Source organism: Ambystoma mexicanum, chromosome 8 (genome assembly GCF_040938575.1).
Source record: "Ambystoma mexicanum isolate Mex_15411 chromosome 8, UKY_AmexF1_1, whole genome shotgun sequence".
Classification (NCBI taxonomy): Eukaryota; Metazoa; Chordata; class Amphibia; order Caudata; family Ambystomatidae; genus Ambystoma; species Ambystoma mexicanum.
Window position 1 is genome coordinate 1,570,715,932 of NC_090929.1, and position 24,300 is coordinate 1,570,740,231.

The 24,300-nt window shown below is 48.2% G+C and overlaps 1 protein-coding gene across 2 annotated transcripts in view; it reads left to right on the forward strand.

Moving 5' to 3' along the window:
* The window catches only part of RBM20 (RNA binding motif protein 20), a 1,237,556-nt gene extending 1,215,487 nt beyond the window's left edge, over positions 1-22,069 (forward strand). For both annotated transcript variants that reach the window (XM_069611772.1, XM_069611773.1), the window contains exon 14: positions 19,969-22,069. In XM_069611772.1, coding sequence (XP_069467873.1) covers positions 19,969-20,079 — 111 coding nt within the window. In that variant the 3' untranslated portion in view covers positions 20,080-22,069. The remainder of the gene's footprint in view (positions 1-19,968) is intronic.
* The last annotated feature ends 2,231 nt before the right edge of the window (positions 22,070-24,300 follow it).

Here is a 24,300-nt window from a genome sequence, read left to right on the forward strand (position 1 = left end):
TGAGATGAGATGGCCACAGTGGATCTGGTACACAGACTAACACAATCTGAGCAGCAGTATGTGTTGGAGGATTCCACCGTTCCCAGGTCTGTTGACTTAGGATGTGAGCAGCGTCTTATATCTGGACCTGGGGAACCTTCAGCTTCCCGCTTGGCTCCTGTGCAACAAGGCTTTCACAGCCATGATTCAGTGCTAGACCTGGTGGTGGGTGTCATGAGGCACAGTGCACAGAAGCTTGACTTGTGATAATAGTAATGATGTGTTAGTTATATAGCGCTTTCCCCAACGCACTTTACAAAGAACATATTTACATACAATATCACCCTACCAAAGTTGGTACACATTTATCAACCTCAGAAGGATCAAAGGCTGAGGATTTGACCCGCCCGCTTGCTATCCCAAGCCAGTGGAGTGGCTGCACAGGCTTAAGCCTTAAAGGGCCCTTAGCCAACACAAAACGAGATGAGGTAGGTACCAGATCAACAGACTACACTTTGTGGCTTATGTTCGTGTGCCCAGATTTGTGGCTGTGACCAAGCAGACCATTTCCAGATCAAGTGTTGCATGTATCAGAATTTGCTAGGAAGTGGCACACAAAGCTCTTCCGGAAGGAACTGTGGCATTCCAAGGAAGATTGTGCAGCGATTACCGTTTTCTTGAAGGAGGTACCAATTCAGGATATTTGCATGGTGACCACTTTATCAAAGCTGCACACCTTTGCAAGGCACTACTGCCTAGACTGAGATGCAACGGCTGAGGCCTTGTTGTGTAGGGTTGTGGTGGAGCACATCTTTTGGTTCAATCTCTGTCTCTTTCACCTGGTACATCTGAAACACATCCTTCCTATATGTTTTCAAGGGGACTTCTGCCACTGCCTCTTCTTCCATCTTCTCATCTTCCTCCAACCCTCCCAGGAAAGAAGAACAGTTTCTTGATGGTTTAGGCAGAAATGTATATACCTGTTAGGGAGATTTATCACGTTTATGCTTCATTCCCTCTCCTAGTGAGACACCCACACTTTTTGCTGTACTTCTGGACCTTTTTCTTTAAATCCTAAATGAGTGGAGCCTTTTTCCACTCATTCATTCTCATGGACTCTGTCTTTTGAAACTCTGTTCTCCGTGTTTTACCTTTAGTATGGAGTCTACTTTCCTCCATATCTCTTCTAAGGCATCTGTATTTTACTTTTGAGGAACACACCTACTCATGGGCAATGTTGCTGGGGACCATTTTGGTTCTCCTTTGAGATTATGTATCCTTACTTCTCCTGCTCTTATGGATAAAGAGATACTTTGTATCTCTCCTAAAAAGTTATATTCTGAGAGATTGGCACACATCGCCTTATGCGGAGTGCCAGTGCAATACCTAGTATGCCCCTCCTCTCTGCTCCACTGACTTTTTAGTCACATAGACAACCTTATAGTTATGGCTGGTGGCAGTGGACATGTTCTACTGACTATTGTGCTATTTTTTACTGCAGACTGTATTCACAGTCCCGGTTGTGCACAATAGGGTCACCTAAGTACCAACTTGGTGGCTTCTTCTTTTTTCGCCATTTCTAGTGTGGTTGTCTTTGTTAGACATTCTTTTACCATTCAGAGAGTGGGGGTCTGTATGTTTGTTTTATCCTTTGGAGGGGAACCTTGCGTTTCCCCGTCTAGGTTCTAGTGTGTCTTGGCAAGCAGGAAGTGGAAGAGGAGTTTTTAATTCCCTTCTCTTTGTCTGCCTGAGTGCCTAAATGGAACCAGCTCCCACTGGGGGTCTGGCTGCCCTGATTGGACAGCCACCCACCCCTTTCTGTAAACTGCTGAGACAGATTGCAGAGTGTGTGCTGAAACTGAATAAAAGGTGAGGTTCCTGAGGTGAAAGGAAAGTCGACCACTGGAAACTGAAGTGACTGAAGAAGAAGACAACCAGAGACGCCTGCGGACCCTTTGCAACACTGTGATCACTGCTGTCCTGACCCTATTTTCTATGCAACAGGGGAACTCTGAAGAGGACAACTCCTTCCCTTTGGGTGGTGGGACCAACCAGCCCTGAGACAAACTACAATCTGAGCCGTCTCCTGACGTGCTGTGGCATTGCAGAGCTGCAAACTGCGAATACCAGGACACCTGCGACCGAATCATAGTGCATCATCTTGCCAGGGCCGAATCCATCAACGTCTTTGCTGAGCTCCAGGTGAACCTCTAGAGACACAATCCGACTCATCCAAGTCCTCTCACCGGAGTGCAGGAATACAGGAATCGAAGAAGATTGACTGGGCGAATCGTGTCCTTTGTTGGTGCTGCAGAAAAAGTGCCAAAACTTCAGACTGACCAGAGAAGCCTATAAAATCCATTCCAGAGGTCCTCTCTCTCGAGACTGATGTTGAGAGATTCCGTCCATTGTCCTGCCTTTCATCACCAGTGGCCAGGTCCAGCGCTGCTACATCGAGGAGAATCCAGCCACAAACAGTTCTTCTAACCAAAGGTACTGTGGGGAGAAAAGGCATTGCTTAACTTAATCCAAGAAGTCTCTCTAGAGCGCTGGAGTGCACGTAAAGGTGTCCATTGTGTCCACTCTTACCCCTGACCCAAGCTGCTGTTTGTGTCCCTTTTGCAAGTCCTTTAACACAGCTGTTGAGCTATTCTTCTAGTATCCATTGAGTTATTCTTACTAGTATCCTTACCTAAAGACTGAAAGTATCCACAGGAACCTTTACAGTCCTGCTGCTTCGTAAAACTTTGAGCCCTCTCTGAACTGCCTTTTAGCTAGTGTTGCGAATTGGACTTTAAACTTGGTGTGCAAAGAAACTGCCTCTAGATCATTAAGCATTAACACTAACCAACTGTTTTCCTTCCAAAAAGACTTGATCTTATGTGGTTTTGTTTACTAAATACAATTACTGTATATCTTTGTGTGTGCGCGAGTGCACGTTATCACTGATAATATGGTAGAACTGTCATTACTGTCAAAAGATGTAACAATTGTAAGCGCAAGTAACTACAAACTACTTGTACATACTTTTCAAAGACCACTGCTTAATCTTATGTGTTTTGGTTTAATGTGCTAAGTATTTTGAAACATCTCTTGTGTAAATATAATAAATATATATTTTATATACATTATTGTCTAAGTGTTTCTTTGAATTGCATTACTAACTGGGTTCAGTGTACTTACCTACCGCTCACATCTTCCTCTTGTGATAATCCTGACTGCTCTGACACTCTACCAAGGTTGCATGAGTAGTACAGACTAATACTAAGAGTTGGGGACCTGTATACCATGGGTATAGTTTTATGAAGTCTTACCTCAAGTGGACTTTAGGAAAACTCCCCTAACAATGCCAATTCGACACTCAGCTCAGCGTCTTTGGAAAGAATTGACAAAACTCCAGGCAGACCTCCCATAGAAAAGGCGGGCAGTTTTTTGGACTGGTTTTGTGGATGCCAGAACTGCTGCACAACACATATTAGAAGAATCGTCCCATCCCCCCTATGTGTTGAGCAGTTATGAGAAGAATGACTTGGTTAAGCGCCTCTAGCCTTTCGCAGGCTGCACAGGATCATTTTTAGATCTGCCTTTTGAGGGCCCAGGTATATTCTATAGCAGCACTGATGAGGAGCTGACTAGTAAAACGACTTCCACAGCAATGGTCAAGTCTTTTGCCATTTTGACTAAACCTACACCTTCATTCTTCTTTAGGATCCAGGAGGGTCTTTAGATACAGGACATCCGGTGGCCTTAGAGGATTCTTAGAATGGAGACAAAGACAACCAGTCTGCTCACCTAGTGTGCCACTGTAAAACAGAGAACCACTACGAAGGTACTCCGATGCAGAAGAGAAGCAGAAATGAGGTTTGCCTCCAGGTCCACAAGTAGCCAGTCGGGGCAGGATTTTGGATCTCATAGCATGTTGGGCTTTTGTTTCCTCTCCTTTCTTCACCAGGGCAATTTTATATCTCCTAGCTTCAGCAGGAGGTCCACATCTTTCTGTATATGTGGGCTATAGGGTCTGTTCCCAGTTTGGAGAAAGTCCAGGGATTTTACTCCAGGCTACCCACTACTCACCACACCTGCTCAGATCCATTCCTCCCTGATTCAAGAAGACTGGTGATGTGCAGTAGACCTGGGGTATGCAGATCTGCATGTCCTCCACGTTTGCCCTCCCCACAGAAAGTTTCTCTGCCTGTCTCTGGGAGATTTGCACTTCGACTACAGGGTGTTGCCCTTTGGCCTGAACTCAGCACTAAGGGCCTCAATACAAGTTTGTCGGTATTCATGTGGTAAATCCGACGGAACAGATTTACTGTTGCTGCCACTTGCTCCGGCAGAATTACAGCCGAATTACAAGTGGTGGTATGGCAGTGTTAGTCCCCATTTATGGAGTCCATAGGACTCCATAGGACTTTCATCGTAATTACCGCTGGCAGTAATTCTGCCAATTTTGCAGATTTTTGGTGGTAAGGTGGCGGAATTACCTCCAGCATTTGGCTGGAGGTTTTTCCTCTATCTTACCACCAAAGTTGTAGTACGGCGGTGCAGTAATGTGGCGGTAATGTAGTGGTAACAGAGTTACTACTGCATTAGCAAGGCTTTTTCCCACACCACCGTACTTGTAATGAGACGTTTGGCTGCTGCGAGCCCACTCGGCCGAGGAGGCTGCAGTAGCGCTTCAGATTCTGTTTGACTTATTATTCAGTCTGGGACTGTCAGTCAATCAAAAGAAGTCTCCGCTGGGTCCCAAGCAGTTAATTACATTCGTAGGCTTCATGTGGGACTCTACCAGGGCCTTGGTTTTTCCAACAGCATACACAATTTCAGATATCAAAGCAAGGGTCTTGTTATTTCTAAGCCGGAAGAAACTATCATCTTGTTGGTTTGCACAGCTTCTCGGTCTGAACGCATTTTGAGTGGTTGCAGTGCCCTTTGCCAGGCTGAAAACAAGGCAGACACAGTTGCACCTTGCAGAATTCTGGGCCAAGGCATTGGAGTGCAAGCAACTCGGATACCCATTTCCGAAACTCTACACCAGTATCTCTTCAAATGGAATGAGGAGGATAATGATGAGGGGCATGCCTTTTACTGACCCCTAGCCATGAGCTAGTGATAGCCATGGACCCACCTCTCATCGGATGGGGTGCAAACATACAGGGGTTCTCGATTCATGGTCTTTGGTCACTTATGGACCAATGGGATCACATCAATGTGCTCTAGCTCAGGGCTATTTTCTGGGCACGTTATGCATTCATTCGAGCCAATGTGGGCAAAACTGTGTTGATCCTGATGGCCAACTAAATCTGTATGTAGTACATTAACAAACAACATGGGACCAGGTCTTGTGCATTGTGCAGGCAGGCAGTGGAGATTTGGGAGTGGGCCCTCAGCCACTTTGCCCTCCTCAAAGCCATTCCTTTTTCGGGAGTAGAGAACATGAAAGAGGAAAGTCTAAACAGGGTTGTTTTGATCACCCTTTGATCCTTCATCAGATATTCCGGCAACAGGGTCTGTACGACGATATTCTTGCTTTGGCAACCGATGCAAAATGCAGAACATTTGCATCTTCGGGTGGGGGCATCAGGATTCTGTCTCGCTGGTGAGTGGACTCAACGTACTTTGGTCCAACAGAACAATACATTCTTGCCCATCAATCCCATTGATAGGCAAGGTGGTCTACAAGTGGAGGTCAGATTGAAAAGCATCTATGATTCTTAGAATGTCTCACTAGCCTACCAGTACATGGTTTTTGGATCAATATCTCAGTCAACAAAAGGGCCAATTTTTCTCCCAGTATTTTCAGAAATGCAGACTCTACAAGAGGGGACAAGTTCTTTACCCCTTCCATTAATCACTGAGCTTTGTCAGCTGGGATGTTAACCTTGGAACACCTACGACTGCCGGAAAGCAGCCAGAAAGCCCATAACACGCTCCCAATATAGGGTTAAGAGGTTGTAATTCTGCCACTCATCACTCAATAAAGGTTTGAATCCACTGAAAAGTTCTCTGCATCAGGTTCGATCTTTCATATTTCCTCTCGCTGTGTCTATGGTACGTGTTGATTTATGCATTATTTCACGGCCATCTTGACATAGAGGAGCTCTTATCTTTCCTTGTCAACCTCTAATCCAGTTATTTGATGTCACCGCCGATGAAAGCACCACAACCCATGTGGAACCTTAACTTGGTACTATTGGCTATTTCATATAATCCCATTGAGCCAATGGCCTGGGTGGACATATAATTGGTTACATGAAACACTGCTTTTTTGGTGGTGGTTACATCAACCGGGCATATAACTGAGATTAGCACCTGGAGGAGGGTTGCCAGCCAATCAGGATGCTAGGAACACATGCTTGCACCTTTGGTATAAGAACGTTCCTTGGTAATCTGATGCGCCACTTGCCGGTGGTGGACATTTTCTTACCCGAAGCCCCACCTGGCCCCCTCCCTAGCTCCACTCCATTCATATCGAACACCTCTGCCTCTGCCCCCATTCTGCCCCCCTTGTATTTGTATTATTTGTATTTATTGGTTATTTATAAGGCACTTATACAACAAGACAGTGTTTCAAAGCGCCACATGGGAAGGGAACGAGGGAGCAAATAAACAATGAGACTGCCAATAAATAAATAGAAAGGGACAGCGATCCTACTATGCATTGTGACATTCGAAGCATGCAAGTGCAGTGAAAGAAAAAGGAATAAAGGAGGTGGGTGAGGTGGGGGTAAGCGCTATTAGGATCCCCTAGGGGAGGAAGTGCCAGAGGTGCCCATTGGGAAGGCAAAAGGTAAGTGTATGTGGGAGACATCCCAGGCAGAGAGGGAGGTGTTGAGTTGTTTGCAGAACTTGAGGTTGCCCGGTTGAAGACAGAGAGAGAGAGGGAGACTGTACCGTAGGAGGGAGCCAGCTGAAGAGAAAGGTCTGCCCCCAGCTCTCTGCTTGGAGAAGCGTTTGATCAGCAGAGAGTTGGAGCCGGAAGATCGAAAGGATATTTTGAAAGAGAGAATTGCAGGTAGCGTGGTCCCAGGCCCCAGACAGCATTGTGGATGATGTAGAGGGTCTTGAATTTAATCCTTGCAGGAACTGGGAGTCAGTTAAGTGATTTTAGAACTGGAGAGATACGGGGGGGGCGCTGTTGCGCCGAAACAAGATGGCCGCCTGATCGCCGCACTTCGGACTGGGAGAACGGAAAAAAACCTAATAGGTGCCCTGATACTCTGCGTTATTACACCATACCGGCGGTACCTGTGGATGAACCACCAACCAACCTCTCCGCCGATTCCTGGACCCGGGCTCACCCCTGGGGCTGAGCTCTGTCTCTCCGCTCGGACCGGGGCTGTGGTGCCCTCTTCGAACCGCGCTGCGGCTCCAGGGCCTGCAGCTCTCCCTGCTACCAGAGAGCGCGGCGCTGTGGACCTCCCAGGCGATGCGGGCTTCCGCGGACGGCGAATTCACCCGGCGTCTCTCGGACTCGGGCTCCTGCTCTCCCGCCCATCACTGAGGACCTCACCTTGGCGAGCCACCACCCCAGCTGCTCTACTCCATACGGACCTGGGCTCCGGAGCTCCCCGCCTCCTGGTCTCGCGCGGCGGGGACCCCGATACTGGTTTCTCCTCCGTGTGCCCTGCTTCCTGCTTCACTGCTGTTGACCTCACCTCGGCTCACCCTTGGCCAGAGCCCCACTGACTTCACGGCCACTGCGGCCCGCCAACTTCGCGGGGGCCCGCCCGCCTCCGGCTCACACACAGCGGGGAGCGGAGGCACCGCCGCTGCCCCCCCTACAAGGAATACGGAACGCTGCTCACTGCGAGGTAGGGGGTGCGGGGGGGTGGCCTTTCTGGCCCCGCCGCCCACTGTGCCGTCCGCGCCAGCCCTCCCGCTTCTCCTGGAGGTTGGACACGTCCTGGACACATTCTGCGGCCTACTACATCCAGCTCCACTCCCCGCACTCTTGCAGCCCGGGGGCGGCGTGACTAACTTACTGGACCCCGGAGTCCCCCCCGCCTCCTGATCTCGCTCGGCGGGGATCGGAGCCGTCACTACAGGTCCCCCGGCTCACTGGCCTGCTTTTTCCTCTGGTCTCCCCATCCTGCGGAACATTGAACTCTCCTCGCGGCGAGGTGGGGGACACGGCGGGTTCGTCCCACTGGCCCCGTTGTGTCTGTGCTGCCCGCTTCGCTCACTATAGGCCCGCCGCGTCCCTACTTGGCTCGACATTGAGCCCCCCTACGCTTGGGACACCCCCTGGGATTGCTCTCTTCCCCCCCGCGTGCACCGTGGGGGAGCGTACTGCAACCGGGAGCCCGCACCGTACTACCGTTCCCCCCCCTCCTTTCTTCTGCCACCTGCTGACTGTCCTGGTGCGGCCCCGACCATATACACTCACCTACACGCGGCGGCGTCCCTGGGCTGCGCAGATAGCCATCATAGTGTATATCCTGGTTCGTTGGACCTACACTTGCAACTGGCCTGTACTATTGTTGGTTGCCCTCCCGCCGCTGCTGGTGCATTGCCTGCTTGCCTCCCCACCTTGTAGCGTGACACTCAACCCGCACCGCGGGAGCTCTGTTCTGCTCTCCCTCCACCTCTTCGCAGTGAACCCCCGGCTATAAGCTCCGCACGACTGTGTTTCGCCGCTCCCCATCTATAGCACTCCCGGCTTGTAGCTCTGCGTCCCACCATGACTAAGGGAGCCGGCTCCAACAGGAAGCAAAGTTCACTAAACATGTTCGCCAGGACCCCCTCTAAGTCGCCTTCCGATCCCCCGGAGGAACCTCCGTCCGCCACTGCACCCTCCACCTCTGACGACTCGCAGAAAATGCTAGAGTACATACGAGAGGGCTTTACCACACTCCATACTAAGTTAGACGATATGAATGGAACCATCTCGTCTATTAAGGCCCATATCGAGAGGACGGACAGCAGGGTCGCTGAGGTCGAGACAAGGGTGGGCACCGCTGAAGATGACTTAATTTACTTGCGCACCGCTGTAGCCACCTTGACCAGCCGGGTCTCTGCGGTCGAAAGGAAAAATGACGACCTGGAATCCCGCTCCAGGAGGAACAACCTCCGCATTGTAGGTATACCGGAGGACAACATTCATGAGCCTATGGAGGAATTTGTTGAACGCACCCTACTGTCGCTCTTCGACAACCCCAAGCTGTCAACACAATTTGCAGTGGAGAGAGCCCACCGATCCCTAACTCCCAAACCCAGGCCGGGTGCTCCGCCCCGTCCCATCATAGCCAGGATCCTCAACTTCCGCGATCGTGACTCCCTACTCCGGGCGGCCAGAGCCAGGGGGGAGCTGCACCTGGGGGCGGCTAGAATTCACTTGTATCCGGACTACTCTGTAGCTGTTCAACAAGAGCGTAAAACCTTCCTCGCGGTAAAAAAAAGACTTCGAGACTTGGGAGTCAAGTACTCCATGCTTTTCCCCGCCAAACTGAGGATCGAACACTCCAATGAAACGTATTTCTTCACCATCCCGGAAGAGGCTTCGAAATTTATTGATGAACACATACCTAGCTGACTTAAGCAAAGTTAACAAGTCTCACATGCTCTATCACCTATTATCACTTTTGTGCCATGGGACCGGGCCGCCATGGCGCTCCTTCCCTTACTGTGGGGTTGCTTCTGCTCCCCTTCATCTTTCCGTGTAGGCAATGTTCGTTACCATGCTGTTGAACTCTCGGCCTAGACATATCCTACTCTCCTGGCCCATCCACCTCTGTGCCATGCTTCCTGCACCCCGATCCTTCACCAACCATGATCTTTTACATGCTCCCCCTTTCCGTTACAACGGACCACATGGTCCCATCCTGTTTCACTGCGGGCCCTGGCTTATGGTTCGGGTACCGTGACGTCCTGCATCCGCTCTGTGTTACCCACCTTTACTTATCACTTAACATAAACCTCCTGCCGCTCTCCCCAGTCCGGCGGCCATTGGCCGGTTGCTAACAGTCCCCCAGGCGCTGATGCCTAAAAGTTCACGATTGTTTTGGTTTCGTTCGGGTTTCATCCCTCTGATTGGGGGGGGGTGTGGGTGGGGGGTTGGAAGGGAACGTTCTGGTTTAAAAATGTCTTGACAGCCTCCAGGGGCCCCGCAGACACCGTACCCAAGCAATCCACATATACAGTCCACCATCTGCATACACCTAAGGCACACAATTTTTACGAATCGGGTATCCACCCTTGCTTATTCCACCGCCATTCATATGACAATGGCTGATACGTCCTTGTCTTGTATGAGCGTGAATGTCAGGGGGTTAGGCAATCATAGGAAGATGCGGCAGATCCAGCTCCACGCCGAACGCCACGGAGTGAAGATCCTTTGCCTACAGGAAACCCATGCTCGCTCAGAGCAATGTGAGCGATTCGCCAGACAATGGGGCTCCCAGAGATACTATACTAACTATTCTACTCAGAGTCGAGGCACCCTTACCCTAATACATAGCAGCCTCAAGTTCACCTGTCATCAATCCCACATAGACCCACTCGGTAGATTTGTGCTCATCACTGGCGCACTGTAGCAACAGGAGGTAATCATCCTCAATATATACGGTCCCAACGTTGACGACCCCGACTTTTACCACCACCTAGTCACGTTACTTGAGAGCTATCCCCTGATCCCCATCATATGGGGCGGGGATTTCAACACTATATTAGACGTCACCTTGGATAGGGCCGGTTCTCGCCCTCGTCAACTGTCTAGAGCGGCCTACTCGATCTTGACTTCACTCCCTCGCTTGGCACTGGTGGACGCTTGGCGCTTAATGCACCCTGATGACCGTACCTACTCCTTTTATTTCTCAGTACACGATTCCCATTCCAGAATAGACAGGTGGCTGGTCACAGACTCACTGATTAGATGCGTGACTAGCTTAGCCATCCTCCCCAGGACACTCTCGGACCACTCACCAGTATTAATTTCCATAAATTGGGGACCTGACGCCAACAAACCAAGGCTGTGGAGGTTGAGCCCTCACGCGCTTCTTGACCAGGTCTTTGCCTCCGAGCTTGAATCCTCAATTGAGGAATATTTCGAGATTAATCTAAATTCTGTCTCTACGCATGCCGTGCTATGGGAAGCCTTCAAGGCACACACGAGGGGAGTCGCCATCTCTAAGAGCAGTGGCATCCTCAAAACCATCCGTACCGACATCGCCACCAGCGAATCGGCTCTATCTGCCTATGAAGCGCAGTACGCAGTAGATCACTCCCCGGCCACCTTGGCAGATCTGGGCACTGAGCTTGACAGGTTCTGTGGCCTTGCTGAACGCGAGGTTAAGTTCCTGGACTCCCCTCGTTTGGCTAGGAAATACGGCGAGGGTGAACGCCCCGGCAGAATGTTGGCTAGACTTCTACGCCGCGAACTTGGTGCCCCCAGCATCCCAGCCATAGCTAGATCGGATGATACACTCGCCACCTCCCCTCAAGACATCAACTCTGAGTTTTTCGCATTCTATTCGTCTTTATACTCGGAGGTCAACACCTCCCAAACAACCGAAATCAACTCCTACTTAGAGAACCTCCCGTTATCTGTCCTATCGGCCGAAACTAGTGCCTCCCTCGAGCGGCCCTTTACCCTAGAAGAAATTGTTGAGGCCATCGAGTCACTGGCGGCGGGGAAGGCCCCTGGCCCCGACGGGCTCCCGATGGACTTTTACAAATTATACAAAGCCCAACTAGCGCCGCATCTGCTGGCCTTGTGGATCGAGTCGTGTGAATTGGGCATACTCCCTCCATCTCTCCGTGAGGCACTCATCACGGTGCTCCTCAAGCCTGGTAAAGCCCCCACGCAGTGCGGCTCCTATAGACCCCTCTCCCTGATTAATAGCGATATTAAAATATTTGCCAAAATCCTTGCCAACCGCTTAGGCCCATATATGTCCCACATTGTTCATCCAGACCAAGCAGGCTTCGTCCCGGGTAGGTCCACCTCCCTAAACTTAAGGAGACTCTTTAATATCCTCAGCAGAATCGACCCGACCACACATGCAGTGGCGGCCACTTTAGACATGCATAAGGCATTTGATTCAGTCTCCTGGAAATACCTGTGGTGCGTCCTCGAGAAATGTAAATTCGGCCCCAACTTTCGTGCCTGGGTAAAGCTCCTTTACACTGCTCCGTCAGCTAAGGTTCGTACAGAAGACAGATGCTCTTCCCCCTTTCAGATATTTAGAGGAACACGTCAGGGATGCCCCTTCTCTCCGCTCATTTTCGCAATCGCGATGGAACCTTTCGCTGACATGCTCCGGCAGTCACACTCACACAGAGGGCTGCGCACATCTGGCCAGACCGGCATAGTCTCCCTTTATGCTGACGATACCCTATTGTTTGTTCGATCCCCTGAGATCAATCTCTTACCGATACTGATAGATGTGGCTCGATTCGACCCTACCCCCTCAGGATTTGCATGGCTTCACCTGGGCTTCTTCTAGCTTCACCTATCTAGGAGTGGTGGTCTCCAGGCACACGTCACAGCTACGAAACGACAATTATCACACTTATTTGACCAAGCTTGAAACTAAAACCTCAAGCTGGACTAGGCTTCCCCTTTCACTGGCGGGCAGAATAGGCATACTCAAAATGATTGTATTACCTCAATTATTGTATCGCTTTACCAACCTTCCCCTATGGCCTGGGAATAGCTTTTTTCAAACTCTCCGCACCATATGCAACACATTCCTTTGGCATTCGGGGGCCGTTCGGCTCAAATTGGGTACACTGACTGCCCCCAAAGAGTTGGGTGGCTTTAGTGCACCCGACTTCATCAGATACTGGGTGGTTGCCCAATCACAGTTTGCTGCATTCTGGTTCAACACTACTGATCCCCCCCCTCATGTCCGCCTCGAGAAGCTGGCTGTCTGTGACCGAGTGATTGGGTCCCTGGTCCTCCGCCCAATCTCCCCCCCCTTAGACTCTATGAACCCGTTGGCGTGTACGTCCCTGGCGTTGACTAAACTCTGGTCCATGGTTGGCTCACTGCGTCCTTTTCACGGGGACCTGCCCCTGTGGAACTTCCTTCCCGATGTTCCACACATCCCACTTACGGTAGTCACCCGCTGGGCCACCGCTGGCTTCCTGACTCTACGTGATGTATTTGAACAGGGAAACTTCATAGAATGGTCAGACCTCCCTCCTCCACTCAGGCGTCGACCCTCTGTATGGCTGCAGTACTCTTCACTTCGAGCACATCTCAAGTCCACCTATCCGGACTTCCCCGCCTTGCCCACCGATGAACCTATAGTGGAGGAGCTCTGTTCATATCTCTCCTTCAGGGGTAAGGTGTTGCGGCTCTACTCCTTGCTTCAGGCCAGAGCGGCCCCCCACTTTACCGAGCTCAGACGCAGATGGGGGGAGGACCTTGGTGTCGAAATCACTGATGAGAGGTGGGCTCGGATGTGCGCCCGGACTCATGAGGTCTCCTACAACACTAAATTTAAGCTCATCCAGTTCAAAGTCTTACACAGGTATCATCACACACCCGTGAGACTTCACCGCATGTTTCACACTAACCCGCCTACCTGTCCTAGATTAGGCGCAGATCAGGCCTCCTATATACACATGCTGTGGCTATGCCCCCATCTGTCCCAATTCTGGCTAGACATCTGCTCTACATTATCAGATATTCTAGATCACCCAATCACCCCCACTCCACTGCATTGTTTATTCCACGACTTCCCACAGCTCTCCCGTGATGCTAAGAAATTGGCAGGCCTCAGCATGCTATTGGCAGTTCGCTGCATATTACTCTGCTGGCTTCGCCCCAGAGGGCCCACCTACACCCAGTGGCTCAGATCGGTCACATGGGCTCATGACACTGAGCATTCCTGGAGTGCTATACAACACCCCCACTCTAGACCAAGAGACATCTGGCCGAAATTCCGTGACTATATTGCTGCCATGACTTCACCCCCCACATCTTCTTCTACATCCCCAGATGTTTCCCTCTAAATACCATACTACCCCTGGGCATGTATATTATCCCCTGAGTGTTGCCGATTATTGCCATATTACATTCATGTAATTGTATATGTTCTTTTCTTATACTGTCTGTAAATTATGCTGGTGCCTTGTGGTCTGCCTCTGGACCTTGTTTGTGCTGTCAAGTCAATAAAAAGAGTTTTAAAAAAAAAAAATAATAAAAAAAAAGAACTGGAGAGATACGGTTCAAGGGCTTGAGGCCAAGAGACCCTAGTTATCCATTCCATTCCCTCAACGTCCACTGCTCACTGACGTGAAGGACACCACCAATTTAGTAAAGGGACTTAAGTCCCTTTCTTTGTTACATGGAGGCCAGATAGGTTATTCGAAGGGATTGTGTCCTCCGACATATTCCTTATCTTGATAGATTACATCCCAGCTTGCTGGCCTTGGAAATTTTTTCAGTAGAGGGCACTGCGCGTCGACCTCCCTCGAGCTGGTGTCCCTCGACAGCCACCGTCTCGGTGCCGACGTCATTGTGCGTATAAATAGACTTGCGCAGCGACCGTTGCTCAGTTCTGTTTTTCTGCGCTTCGTGGGCCTCGGAATCGTGTTGCTCAGTTCTTTCTTCAAGTAGATTCTACTTATTCCTCGAAGATATCATCTTTATTCGATGGCTTCCTCATCCGAACCGTCGACCCCACGGTCTGGCTTCAAAAAGTGTCGAGATTGTGGGAAGAAAATGTCATTGACGGATCCTCACAGGATCTGTTTGTGGTGCCTGGGATCGGAGCATCACTGTTCGGAATGCGAGGATTGTATGTCCTTGACGGCGAAAGCCTTGAAGGAGCGTAAGGGGAAGCTAGAAAGAGGTAAGACTCTTAAAACATCTATTCCTTCAAAAGTTTCTCCTCGGCAGAGTCGAGACATTCGTCTCCTCGCCGTCACAGGAAACATTCCTGTTCAAGGTCTCAAAGCGGTTCCCATCAGTCTTCGAGATCTAAACACTCGAAAAAGAGGCGTCGTAGATCTCCCTCTTCTTCGTCTTCTTCTACTTCCCCGGAAAGGGTCACATGCCCCACGAAACACAGCTCTCCAGCTAAGTGGGAGGAATTCCATAAGAAAATGCTTAGCGTCTTCGAGAAAGCGGCCTCGACCCCCTCGGAGACAGCTAAAGGTGACACCCTGGGTGAAAGACCCGAAAAATCAAAACACTGCGAGTCGTTGCACCCGGCGAAAGAAACTGCCCAAGAGCGTCATGAACCCTTGAGCAAAGGCAGTAAGACCGCGTCATCGACGCCGTCGTCGAAGGTTCCTTTGACTCATAAATCTGCGTCATGGACGCCTTTATCGAAGGGCCCGTCGACACACAAATCGGTTGAATCGACACCGCTGTCGACACTGATAAAAGACAGATCTACTGCAGTCAGTAGAGGTACAGAGGGCTTCGACCATGACCTCGAGGATGCCATCGACAACTTTGATGACTCTGAGTAGGATTCCGATCCTCTCGAGTACTTTGAGGCCTCTTCATACCTTTTCGATGCCTTTTTCGGGTTTATCGAAGCCTTTGACTTCTACGTCGAAAACTTCGACGTTTTCTCAACCGGTCACTACAAACATGGCCCCTTCTGCTCTAGAAATGGGTTTTAAACCATACCCAAGGTCTGATTATTTTAGAGCTTTGTCCTCTATATATGAGGAAGGGGAGGATTGTGACCATGAAAGACCCTTTGGGTTGCAGAGGACCACAACACCCATACCAGAGGAATTTATCTCTGAAGAAAACAGGTTGAAGAATCTTTAAGATTCTTTACATGAGGCAAGTGGTTTAGATACTTCGCCAGAAGTAGAATTTGCTAAACCAGACCCAGGGGAGCATGCTGAGACCCCTTATAGGGTCCTAATGGCCAGAATAATAGAGTTCATGGGGTAGACTACACCTTCACCTTCTTTTCAGCAGGATGACCTTACAGACATTTTACTTAAAGGCCCACAGGAAGATCCTGTTGTTCCCTTTCATACTGCATTGCAGAGAAAAATATCTGCCAACTGGGAAACTCCTGAAGTTATCCCAGCAGTTAACAAGAAACTATCTGCCAAATACAAGGTATCTGCTTCAGACCCTGAATATTTGAGCAAACATCCAACTCCAGAGAGTTTGGTTGTACAAGCAGCAACTTCATCGAACAGTAGATCTGCATACCCTACTATTCCACAAGACAGGGATGATAAAAGGTTTGACGCTATGTCAAAAAAGGTCTTCTCGGCATGTAGCATGGCGCTTAAATCTATTAATGCTACTTGCATGCTTGCAAGATTCAGCCATACGCTTTGGCAGTGTGCTTCATCTGCGGCTGACTGTCTCCCGGAAGGAGAGGAAAGGGAAGCATTTTTAAACATCATTAAAGATGGGAAAGATGCAATGTGTGAGTCCCTTCAAACTGGCATTGATTCTGCTGACAGTATCAGCAGGGCCATGGCGGCAAGTACTACAATCTGCAGATTTGCGTGGTTGCGAAAGTCTGGCTTTGCTCCAGATGTACAGGTCAGACTTTTGAATATGCCCTTCGACAGCACTTCCTTGTTTGGTAAGAAGGCTGATGACAGCCTGGGGAAGTTACAAACATCTAAGGCAGCAGCGAAATCTCGTGGGGCTGCAATCTATCAGACTCCCTATCGCCCCTCAGGAACCACCTGGAGGGGTAGGTCCTTTCGCTTTTACTCCGCATTTGGAAAAGGCAGAGGACAGCCGGCCAAAAACGATTCACCCGTGGTGGACGGGTTAAAGGTACAAAAGCCGCAGCAGCAGGTGCCTCCTTACCCTCGGCATCTGCATCAGCCGCTTCTAAACCACTCTGAGGTCTTTCCTCACAAGAAGCCAGTAGGGGGCAGGTTAACTCAACATCTGACGGAATGGCAGGCTATTACGTCAGATGCTTGGGCTTTTGAGACAGTTGCCCAAGGTTACTGCCTGCCTTTTCTACACACCCCTCAGAGTCATCCACCGGGGAACACCTCTTTGAAGTTTACAGATCTGCTCCTTCTGCAGGAGATTCTAGACCTGCTAGAGAAAGGTGCCATAGAACCGGTACCTGCAGCGGAGAGGAACAAGGGTTGGTATTCCCCCTACGTTCTAGTACCGAAGAAGGACGGAGGACTGAGACCCATCTTGGACTTACGAGAATTGAACAAATTCCTCAGGAAGGACAAGTTCAAGATGGTAACGCTCTCTCAGATCCTTCAGGCCCTCCAGCTTTAGGACTGGTTGGTATCTCTAGACCTTCAGTATGCTTATTTCCATGTTGCAATCCATCTCAAACACAGGAAATAACTGAGGTTCGCAATTGGCAGCTCTCACTATAAATTTTCGAGTTCTGCCATTTGGGCTGACCTCCGCCCCGAGGGTCTTCACCGAGCTAATGTCAGTAGTGGCTGCAAGTCAACGGAGGGAAGGGATCCACGTCTTCCCCTACCTGGACGATTGGTTGATCAGAGCAATATCTTCGGAAAAAGCTCAGATCCAACTGGATTATGTCTGCCACTTCCTTCACAAACTGGGCTTCTCCCTCATTTGAAGAAGTCACAGATGATACCATCACAGAGACTCCAGTTCATTGGAGCGGCCCTGGACACTTCCCTGGGGAAAGCCTCGCCACCAGAGGTGAGGGCTCAATATATTCTGCGGATGGTCACCAGGTTCCAAAATGCCTAACGTCTCCCAGCCTTCGACTTTTTGAGGTTGCTAGGCCTCATGGCATTCTGCATCTTCCTAGTGCCAGAGGCTTGCCTGAGAATAAGATCCTTCCAGTGGGCACTAAGAACTCAGTGGTTGCAATTCTCAGGAAGAATGACAGACCTCCTTCAGGTCCCGGACAGAGTGGCTCGAAATCTTCAGTGGTGGGCCTGTCGGGAGAACATTTTGAAAGGAGAACTGTTTTGGCAACCATGGCCGGAGAACTGTAGTCACGGATGCTTCACTCACGGGGTGGGAAGCCCATGCCAACGACTTGACCATCAGCAGTCGTTCGTCTCCATCGGAGTCCAGACTACATATCACCCTGTTGGAGCTGAGAGCTATCAGACTAGCACTGAAGGCTTTTCTGCCATCTGTACAAGGGAAAAATGTCCTAATAATGACAGACAACACAGTGGCCATGCACTACCTCAACAAAAGAGGAGGTGTAGGATCACTGCCACTGTGCAAAGAGGCGATGCAGCTTTGGTTTTGGGCCATTCAAGAAGGAATCTTTCTATCAGCAGTTCACTTAGCCGGAGAGAAGAACTTGACAGCGGACGCTCTGACCAGGCAGAGCACAGTCTCTCATGAGTGGGAGCTAGCTCAGGAAGTCCTTCAAGAGATCTTCGCCCTTTCGGGAACCCCTCAAGTGGATCTGTTCGCCACCAGTATCAACAGGAAGTGCTATCAGTTTTGTTCAAGGGAATTTCCCCAAGAGGAGATCTAGGGGACGTGTTTGTAGTGGACTGGGAGTTTCCGCTTCTGTACGCGTTTCCTCCAGTCTCTGTCATTCCTCAGATGATCAGGAGGTTGAGAAGATTCCGGAAGACTATGATCCTAATTGCCCCAGACTGGGCCACGAGAACGTGGTACCCGAACCTTCTGGACTTGTCCATCTGCCTTCCGATTTGTCTTCCGCACAGAGAGGATCTTCTCTCTCAGAGGGGAGGTCAGGTTCTCCATCCAGACATCAGAACACTCAACCTTCACGCTTGGTTTCTGAAAGGTTGAGATACAAGGATTGGGACCTCCCGGATGACGTCATGGAGGTGTTGCTTTCGGCTAGAAGGCCAGCAACAAAGACTTTATACTGCTGCCGTTGGAACAGGTTTTGCAGCTGGTGTAGAGAAAAGAATATTGAACCCTTTTCATGCGGTACACCAATGGTGTTATCCTTTTTGCTCTGTTTGGCGAATTCAGGTCTCCAAGTTGGCACGATCAAGGGCTACCTCGCAGCGCTGTCAATCTTCAAGCGCACTGCGGAGGAGCGATCATATTTCAAATTACCCCTAGTGATCCAATTTCTGAAGGGGTTAACTAATGTCTATCCCCAAGCCGTTCCAAGTTCCCTTGTGGGACTTAAATCTAGTCTTAAATTTCCTGATGGGTACTCCTTTTGAACCACTTCACTCTTGTTCATTAAGATTTCTCACCCTTAAAACGGTTTTCCCTAAGGGCAGTCACACTCATGCATTCAAGATAAGGCCGCAGCAGTGACTCACCAGAGACATGTCTGAGCCATGCGGTGTCAGAGGAAAACTACCATGTGAGCTGCCCAATCTGTGTTTTGCAAGCATTACTGCATGGACACAAGCACTAGACATTAGATTTGGCCTGGGAGTCTTCAAGAAAATCTTGTCTTAATTTGGATCCTTCTTCCCTGGGAGCGCAGTGCTTGTTTTTCTTCCATGAGTATGTACGAAAAGTGAATGGACATAGGCGTAAGTAAAAGTTACTTTAATGACTACTGTACTCCTTATCCAGAGCCCAATGTACTACCTACGCCTATCCTCGTGCGTCCTTATAAGAATTAGATGACCTGTTTATCATGAGGAAAAATGAGCACTGGCATTGCCTGTGGGTGGATTCAGTGTGTATCCTGAACCACGCTCCACATGTGCACGGGCTCCACGCCCACATTTCAATTTGGAGGACATTTTTGCTGTGTAAATGCACCAGTCGCATACCCATTGGATCGAGACCCATGAGTATGGAGGAGAGGGGACTTTACGATGAGTAACCGGTACTGCTTCTGTGTGCTATACATTCTAATTATATGTCATTTTTAGAAATGCTATAATATGTTTATTGAAAAGGCACAATGTATTATGTTCTGAAGAAAAGCATTGTACAGCAGTTTCCATGGTGGAAGGCTAGGGAACAATCAAGAGAGAGTGTTTTGTACATTTTGATGGAAAAACATTTTCAATGGCATCTTTCCAATCTCTAATCCGTTTATCAGAATTCCACTGCCAAACTTTAATTCTTCCGGTCTGGTGTGATATTGCAACTTATATTTTTTCTATTATTTGTTGCAGAAATATTTATCCCAACTTGCACAAGAAACACTCAAGCTTAGTGAAAACGACAATAGTGTGACACAAGAGGATGCTGGGATCGTTCCACAGTTTGAGAAGAAAAAGCTTTGATGAAAATGGAAGCAAGCAGCAAGGAAGGACCAGTGATTGTTCATGGACTGAGCCAAGAAGTGGGGGCTCCTTCCCCACAATGCTACGTCAGCCTGCATCGGGATGGACTGGAGTTGGGAGTCAGGAAAATACAGTGAAAAATCTGCTGTCCTTTGGCTCCCCAGAGCCTTAAACCTTTTAACCACCCAACATGAGTTTCATAGTAGAGAAGGATGTCAGGCACAACTACAGCGGCTGAACACAAAATTGATCACATTCTTTTTCTGCCAACAAAGTTTTCTTTAATATGTACTTTTTTAAAAATTCTCAGGGACATTCAAGAATGTATTATATGGATGTACTATCTCTTGCAAGCACGCATTGAGGTATCAGAACTTCCCCCAGGACAATCTAGAGGTTTCTATCAAAGTGAAGAAGATTCCGTGGATTAGCAAATCCTGGAATTGACTCAGCAGTGCATCAAAAACTAGTGCCTAGACGCCAGTGGAAGTGTGCCATGCAAGAACGTCATCTTTTAGTAGTTTTAGAAGAAGTATTGAGAGTTCCAAAGGTTCAAATCCCTTTCATCAGAACACCATGCCGGCATTGGCAATAGAGCTTTTTCTGGTCCGCCCTAGTCAGACAAGCAGTAGGGAGCACATTTTGTTTTGAAACTCTTGAAAGCCATAATGGAATTTTAGAGATGGCATACAAAAATGGCTGGGCACTCAACTTTTTTCACATATCCCCATCAACATTTAAGTTCTATTGTTTTATCAGCATGATGCGTCAAGAAAAGAATATCACCAGGCCCATTGGCATTCTGTATTACCTAATATGTTGCATCATTAGTTTAACTAGAAAGGTCTCACAATGCTATGTTTTATATTATTCAGCAACAATCACACACATTTAGTAAGTTTCAAATGGGAAGTGGATTCCCTCTTTGGAGCTGCAGTAAGCGTGCCATGAGACGCACACGTCAACGTGCAAAAAGCCATAGGAAATATTTGCACTCAGTATGTGACCTTATATTGTTGATATGAACTCGGCCTCAGAAAAATAAATCTAAAGGCAGTCATTTTTTTCGGTACAGATGCCGTAAAACTATCAATTCCAAATCATACTAATGGTTCCATGTAGTAGCAGGCAAACATTAATACCTGAATCATCAATAACCACAAATTGGAAGTAGTACTCACTACAAAATAGGCGTCTCCATGCTCAGTGGATATTCCACCGAGCAACTCTTGCCTACTGTTCTTAGTGTGCTCATCCACGGGAGAAAGGAAGAAGAAAGACACAGCACAAAACATTGCAACTTGCTTCCAAACTTTAACAGTTCACATTTATTTGCTTAGGCTGTAGTTTGAGCAGAGACTATCTGCAGCGCTAACTCTTGTAGGAACTGCTACATTCACCATGCTTTTGAATGCTTCCAGAATCTTAAATGTGTCTGATGAACGTGGAAAGCACCGAAGAAGTTTTAGGAGCAACTGCACCGCTTGAAGCATAATCGCGAGCAGCTGTCAGCCATCATGCAGTTCCGCAGGATCAATATACATACTGCTGCATTTCAGTACAGCGAAAACCTCAGGCTACACAGCCCTGAAAAACCTTTTCTGATCAAAACTGTTGTCTTTGTTATTACACTGAAAATGTATTTGAGCTTCTGAAAGCTTCACCTTGCAAGATGTGTTAAGTTCACTGTAGGCTTGAACATTTGCTAACTGACAAGCCAGTGATATCAGGGATTTTGTCTTTTATTTATACAATTATTAAGGCTGTGATTTGTGGAATTATACTTGAACTGGACCAGACATTCTATTTATTAATCTTATTAAAACATGTTTATTTAAGTTTTGGCTTTTGAACCACTGGATTGTGTTAAATGTTTTCAATAAATTATGTCACCGCAGTGAAACCATGCTCTGTAACTCATCGCAACATATTTAACATTTTTGTTTCATAAAACTATTGATTTTAATAAAGAGCATTTTAAAGTGGAAAATGTCATGCTGCTTGACTGCTCAGAATGCAATTTGTGGGTCGAGGCTTGTCTCTGTATCAGGGACATTTTCCAATATTCGATTTTGTCCTGGGCACTGTTGTTTCTTTTTCTTAATTCACTACATGTTTGATTGTCCATGTACTTTCTCGCTTACATATTCCATATGCACATGTTATGTTTTGAGACGTGCCCCTAGAATTACGCGATTCTGCACGTTTGGCAAATACTGCTTACTGTATAATTAGGGATTTGCAATGCACTCCATCATCTGCCATTTAAACTACAATTTCATAAAAAATATGTGTCTATTTCAGATCAAAAGTTAAGAAAAGGTCCATTAGCAGACCTGATATTTTAACAGAATTACACTGCCCAGTTTTAGTTTGGGCTATTAGGTGTCGCTTGCAACACCTACAAGCCTAAACTATTGCATTTGAAGTACAAATAGGGAGAAATGGCATTTTTGGATTGACATACAGCTTGTATGTGATGTTTAGTTATTTGCCCACCCATTGCCTGCCCATGGCCATGCTAATCCCTATGGCCATTCCCACCCAGTTCATGCCCCTCCCTGCCCAAATCACCTCCTCATTGGAACTCTATGTGCTCGCTTGAAACAAGCCTTAGCATCAAACTTTGCACTCGAAGTGCCTGCCAGTGTTTTTTCAAAGCACTCTGTGCAGAGTGAATTATTTAATTGGAGTTGTACACCTGTTACTGGTGTAATAACATGTCTTAACCAGGTTGCCTTCAGCCTCTCGATTTATAAGCACTCTGCGTGTCCTTCACTGAAGTCCTGTTAAAAACAAGCATTGGCAAAGTCAACAGTTTTGGCTTGTGTATAAGTATTAGAATTTTACAGCAGTGGCGGCTAGTCCATAATGGGTGAGCGGGTGTCGGCCGACGGGCCCCCTCGCCTATTACGGAGGAGCTGAGGAGCCAGCCCAGAGAAACTCTGAGTGCTCCCTGGATTGCTCCTGGGCTGGCTGAACTGTCAAAGGGAAACAAAGTTTCCCTTTGACAGTTAATTTTCCCAGCCGCGCTTTCTCAATGAGCCATGCAAGGCTGGGGACGTTTTGCTTCCCCAACCATGCATAGCTCATTGGAAATGGCTGGGCAACAGCTTGTCTGTATGTGCGAGGAGGCCCTCCTGTGCCTCCTTGCACATACAAACAGAGCAGGCTGGAGTGGCCCGTTTCATCACCCATGCTCAAGCCACTGCGCGCCTGTGCAGGAACCAGGATGCTCTTGCTTCCTGATTTCTGCTCATGGTACGCAGGAGCTGGAGCGCTGGGGAGGAAACTTCAGAACCGAGCAGAAGGTACATTTATGTATATTTCTCCAGCATGGGGTGTGGCTAGGATTCACTTACTCATGAATATTCTCCGTCATCAGGCTGGGAATCCTCGATAAAAGAAAAAACACTTTCACTTAAAAACGGTATTTCTCCTCTAAACCAATCACTATCCTCTGGGTCATACTGCTCCCATCCAATGACAGTCCTCTCCCTAAGACCCTCCTCTAGCAGCCATCTTAGTATATTTTACTGCACGCTTCAGTGTTTTAGAGTCCTCGAGTTTGCTCTTTGAGCTATTTGCATGTTTTTTTATGTTTTCGATGAAAAAAGTTTCTATTTCTGTTTCAAAGAAGCTGGTGTGCTCTTTTCTTCATCTATCGACAGCGGCAATCAGTTGTTGGTGAAGTTCTGCGCCCCTCAAGGGTAAAGATCCATTGAAGATTCTACTAGGCCTCTTGGGCCTACTTCATGACCTCCGACAATGACGGAAGAGAGGAAGGAGGGAAGGTCCCTCTTCAGGCCCTGCACCAAATGCAGGTTACGGAATTTCTCCAGCATTGGATCTTTCATAGATTCAGATGCTTGAATATTCCCAGTCGTCAGACTGGGAATCCTCAGTGATTTAAATAATTATTACAAAATTTAATATATATACATTATTTCCATAGAAAATGAGTGCAGATTGCTCATTGTGGCCTATGAGCCATTCAATTGTGCAGTCCCTCCACCTCACTTTGGTCCTTTATGGCCCTAACCAATGAGGTGGCAGGGTTTAAGCTTTGCCCCAGGCAGCCATCTTCAGATTTGTCACTGCAGACTAACAGACTAGAGGAAATCCTCCAGCTCTCTGAGATTTTCGTTTTTTCACATTGTTAGCTGTTAAACCTTTTCTCAAAATACGATTCTACCTTGATCGCCTGATCAAGCTCTTCCC